At 37.0% G+C, this 5,572-nt stretch overlaps 1 protein-coding gene across 1 annotated transcript; it reads right to left on the minus strand.

The window, feature by feature from the left end:
- Window positions 1-1,285: 1,285 nt before the first annotated feature.
- LOC137740897 (GDSL esterase/lipase At2g42990) lies at window positions 1,286-3,999 on the minus strand. The gene is made up of 3 exons (XM_068480702.2): window positions 3,388-3,999; window positions 2,587-3,079; window positions 1,286-1,759 (listed from the first exon to the last, which is right to left on the minus strand). The coding sequence occupies exons 1-3, from the start codon at window positions 3,751-3,753 to the stop codon at window positions 1,566-1,568; spliced, it is 1,053 nt and encodes a 350-aa protein (XP_068336803.2). The 5' UTR covers window positions 3,754-3,999; the 3' UTR covers window positions 1,286-1,565.
- Between the last annotated feature and the right edge of the window lie 1,573 nt (window positions 4,000-5,572).

A 5,572-nucleotide genomic window follows, 5' to 3' on the forward strand; every position in this document is an offset into this window, starting at 1 on the left:
AGCCAAACGACCACGGTTTTGAAGTTTACAGATTTCTGGAAAATGCCCCTCGAGTTGTTTTTCATGCTAAAACCTTCACCAAAGCCATTTTAATCACTAACCAAGTAATGTAGACAGCGAGGAAGGAAAATCAAAGGAGTCTCGAAACTTACCTACGTCGTCAAATTCCTCTAAAGTCACCGGAGTTCGTCGGGAAAGCCTGCACCATGGCTGCCATGGTGGAGGGTCGTGCTTGGCCTGAGGTTCTTGAGGTCTCAAGCCCAGGTGATGATGGTGATGGTTGCTCTGTGTGTGTGTGTATGTTTGGGGAAGAGGGAAGGAGAGAGTTGCAGAGAGTTTCGGGGAGAGAGAGTTAGGGAAAAGAGAGAGAAGGAGAGGATGAAAAGAGATTGGGGCTGGAGGGACACGGATCAGGATCCTCTTTTGAGCAAAGAGTGACGATCCTCTTGATCAAGCTCATTAGGCCGTTAAAATTTTATCCAACGGCTACAATAATTATAACTTTAGAAGGTCCTCTATTTGTAACCATTAGATGAAATTTCAACGGCCCGATGGGATTGGTCAAGAGGATTATCACCTTTTGCTCAGAAGAGGATCTTGATCCAGAGACACAAATGAGGAGGTGGGCCCAAGGGCTCACCAATTAAGGGAGGCAGATTGTCTACCCTCATGTTTGGGTGCCCTTCTCATCCCCTCCTATTTTGTGCGGTCACGGTTAAGGCACGTCAAAATTTTATATTGAATTTTTTTTTATAGAAATAATAAGACAAAAAACAATAAGAATATAAAATATTGACTTAGCTTAACTGTGATCATACAAATAGTAGGAGATGAGAATAGCACCCAAACAAGAGGGCAGACAATCTGCCTCCCCAATTAAGACCCAAAAACCTTTTTTTTAAAATAAAACGGAGGTGGGGGTTTTACATATGTCAACAGTTTTATCCGGAAAACGACTCGCACTAAGAATGTTTGTTTAGGGAAACGGCAATGACTCGCACTAAGCATGTTTGTTAAGGGAAAGAACAAAAGATTTTAGCTATAGCCTTCATGTTTATACTTTGCCTCCACTGCTGATTTAAAGTCCTAGCTACACCTACAATCCTAATGATAGTGAGACTTGATTTGGTGCAGCTACTATATTGAAAATTCGTCACATAAAATCAAATATGATGAATCTTCGTATTCATCGCGAAATCACTATCGCCACATAAACCTTGTTTTCTTGTGGTGAATATCTAATTTACAACACATGATTGCTTACAAATAAAACACACCACAGAAATATTAGTTCATACATTACCATTTGAAAGCTCAATGAAATATACATTAATACAATACAAGCAAAGATCATCACACGATTTGTGAGATATAATTAATTCAGATGAAATAGTAACGATAGTGGTTGTATAGATGGATGATCTAGCGTAAACTTTACTAGACTGCTACCCTTAGAAACCACACGCATTACTATTTTACCACAACGAAGAAATGATTTTTCTTCAAAAAGAAAGCTCGCTCACGCGTGTGCCATTTGGCCTTTTTGTTTGTTCTCCAATAATAAATCAATTAAAGGTATCTAAAAGATCGCCAATTACATGGTCTGCGAGTATCTTATTTGTTTTCTCCGTTGGATGGAAGGCATCCCAAAATACGAACTTACTTGCATCTGCGCACGTATATGGGTTGTTCTGATTACAGAGGTAACTCATCTCGAATGTCCCAGTAGCACAACATGCCTTGTCAGCATACTCAAATCCTTCCAATCAAACAACAAACAATAAATCATAATTAAATTATTAATTAATTTAATTTAGAACTAATAGGAAATGTTTTATCAAAGAGGGAAGTTAAAAATTTCAGAAAAATCAGACTCTGCTATCTGCAACAAACACAGAAGCCATGTGTACCCAACTAGATTTGATTAATTGGTTGCATGCTTATTTAAAATCCCATATTAAAGTTTCCCACCAAACATTTTCAACTACTTTCATGTCTAGTTCATGCATATATGCTTTCACCAATAGCTCCCCTTTATTACCAGTTTCTGGTAAATCTGGTTAGTATCAGGATTATTTATAATCCCATATATCACAGTTTAATCTGCTGTAATATATATTGAGTTTCAAATTTCAACAATAAATAAATAAAAAATAAAAAATTGAGGATATCTTTAAATTTTTATGACCACATATCTACTGCTAGTAAGTTCTGGATGTTTTTTGCTGTTGGATGACTTCACACCTTCAAGTCAAGTGCTAATGTGAGACGCCTGTTTTATGCGACACGTAGTTTTTCTAATAAAAAGTTCAGGAGATATAAATACAAATGATAATGTGATGTGTCATGTATGTATCCACAAGTTCCAAACCAAAGATCTGATATTTCCACAGAGAAAGTGTGGCAACAAAGCTTCCAATAAGTGTGCCCTGATTGGAACTTTGCCAAAGTAGAAAGATGCTGTCATGACTTATGGTTAATACACAATTAAGGCAAGCCAAGATATTGCTAATGCATCATTGCAGTTCTATAAGCATCTATGTGGATCAATAGTTGATAAATACAAATATTTACTATGAAACTTACCATAAGATGAAGGTGTTTTGATGATTTGGTAGAACAGCGGATATATTTTTTCTGTAAATAGCATTCTAAGCCCTGGAAGCTCTTGATTCAGCTTTGCCACCATATTTTTCAATTTCCCATTAAATTCCACGGCCACATTGTTATATTCCTGCATGCATTCATTAATTGCCATGAAATTGCTGGCTCTCTCTAATGGCAAACACCCCATCGGAGGAAGCCCAGTTAGGGATATTTTCCTGACCCCTAGACTGTAGATTTCCCTAATGAAGTTTTTGGAAAGTCCAACGAGGAAATCCTCGTACTGCCGGACTGTGAATTGCATTCGCCGGCGGGGCAATAAGTAGTAGTTCTCGAGGAAGTCGTTTGTTCCTAAGCTTATCAAGTATAAGGCCTCTGTCAGAATCTCTTTTGCCTTGTCATGGCCAACATAGGCTTTGAGTTTGTTCTGGTACTCCTTGTAGTACTCCACTTCTTTCCACAGTGGTATCACATTCTGCATATATAGCATGCTTAGTTTTTTTATCGTGCATTTTCTTTACCCACATATGTTGCTTCAAATTTTGAAGCGTCAATCAGGTAAAACTTGTACAGATTATTGAAAGTTGGTAACAGAACGCACTGTGTTATTTATATTGTATGAATCATGAATTTAGGATTTCAAAGAAATTTGATTGATAGTCTGATAATATAATGTACTACATATTGAGCAAAATATAAGAATAAATGGGCATTATATGTGCATACATGCAGGATTATGACTAGACAAATCCAAATTATGATACAGTTAGAGAGGGGACTTACTAGCACATCAGAAGTTGCATTATCATAGCCAGTTCCAGCAGAAGCAAAGCAAACACCATTGACAAAATCTGAAATGCCAAACTTGGGGTCCAAGTATGCAGGGACCGAAGTTTTGAGCCCGAAAGCCTCGGAAACAAAATCCGGTGGAACTCGGCCATTGGAGAACCTCCCTGTCGGCTGACCACCGTCAAAGTCACGGCCATACGGCTTGAAGTTGCTCTTCAGAAGTGTGGAAATCCCATTGTTGTTCCCAGAATCCACAGATGAGTCCCCAAACACAATAACTGCTGGAACTTTAGCCTCATGTTTTGCAACTTGAAGCAGGATTTGAGTTAAAAGAAAACATGAAATGTATACGAATGCCATGGCTAGCTAGCTACTTTTTGTGTCAGTGGCTAGTGGCTGGCAAAAGTTGGAAGATATTTGAGATGGTTTTAGAGATGGGATTGTAATAAATATAATCATGTGAGAAATTGGAGGGATTTGTGGAAGCAATCAAAACCTAGAAGCAAGCAAGCTGCAAGGCCATGAGTCTGCAGAACAGTATTCAATTATGTCAGTTATGTTTGGTTAACCTTGGTGGTTTAAGATTTCAGGCAATTACCCATCCCAGAAGGCTCCAAGAGGGCACTATTTATAGGTTGATGTGGAGAGATTTTTCAGTGTAACCGTCATACAAGGAGGTACATCACGTGGTCCTATATAAATGGTGTGTTATGCATGTTAAAAGGTTAATAACTTAAATTAAAAATTTTCACCACTTACATAAAAACACGTGGTGTACCATTCATGTTCCCGTCACAACTAAAAATTTCTCGTTGATGTGGAGCAGCAACACACTTGCACGGTCTCCTATTCCTATATGTTAAGAACAATCTAGATTTAGGCGATGGTAATTATAATCGGTTTTAAACAATGTTTTGGATTTAGTAAACACGTTAATAAATTCAGCGCTTTGTACCAATCAAGGCTTTTTTTTTTTTTTTTTTTTTTTTTTTTTTTTTTTGGGGGGGGGGGGTGGGGGGGGGTCAAAACTCAATAGACCAAGAGTGCGCAACAATTTTGTAGTATAAACGTTAAACTGTCATGTGGTATTACTAATAATTTATAGCTTACAATTTCAAAAAATGTCAAAGTTGATATATAAAAGCAATTTATAGTATAAAAATGAATACACGAATTAATAACAAGAGATGTGGTCCTTATGGTTAGGAAGGTAACTGAATATAAATTCCCAACTAATTTTAAGTGCATTTTTGCTCACCATCCTATTTATCATCGTTAGATGAGTTTGAATTTTGAGATTTGTGCTTATCCACTACACGAATCTCGAAATTCAAACTCATCTAACGGTGACAAATAGGATGGTAAACATACACCATACTAAATGATGGTGGGCATACATTACAGTAAATAGTAATGAGCAAAAATGCTCCCATAATGAGTTTTTGAGAAATAGAGGTGGTGGTTGGAATACATTTAATGGGGGCTGAGAAAGTGACAGGTCCTAGTTAAGTGACCTGTAACATTGTTCTGAAACCCTAAAACAAAGCTGGCTTTCTTTTGATGCTCATTTATGGACGTTTTCTGCTATGAATTGGTGCTACAATTTACAAGGATTCTGTAAATCGTAAACCAGTTTTCTATAGTTTCTGAGTTTCTTTTTGTTTGGATGGGATTGATCAAGTTTGAACACATGTTGCGGGTGAGACTTTGTCAGAGGTGAAAAAATGGTTGGGAGTTGGATTCGATTTGCATTTTACTGAAAAAACTGGAAGCACTCTTTACATGAAAATGTTACATGCGCGGGGGTGATGAAAACTGACACAATGAACTGTGAGAAATTTGCTTGTTCTTAGAAAATATATGAACATAAATGACTCTTCATTTTTTATATCTGTGATCGGGATACTCCGATCATACATGATTAACAAATATATGAATCAAATTTGTTACATGAATAACAAATATATTTTTTATATCTGCTTTTGTTGTTGTACTTTGACTTGGATTAGGCAGTTTGAAGCTTTCTATTTTTGTCATGTCCACGGATTTTAGATGAGCAATTTTTAGTCTCTTTTGAGATTCCCTCTAAGTTATGTAATGCTCCTTCTATTGTTCCCATTCTTTGGCATCCTCCTTCATATAATTGGGTTAATGTGAATATAGATGGGCTTGCTAAGGG

This window comes from Pyrus communis, chromosome 9 (genome assembly GCF_041283825.1).
Source record: "Pyrus communis isolate YQ-2024b chromosome 9, ASM4128382v1, whole genome shotgun sequence".
Classification (NCBI taxonomy): domain Eukaryota; kingdom Viridiplantae; phylum Streptophyta; class Magnoliopsida; order Rosales; family Rosaceae; genus Pyrus; species Pyrus communis.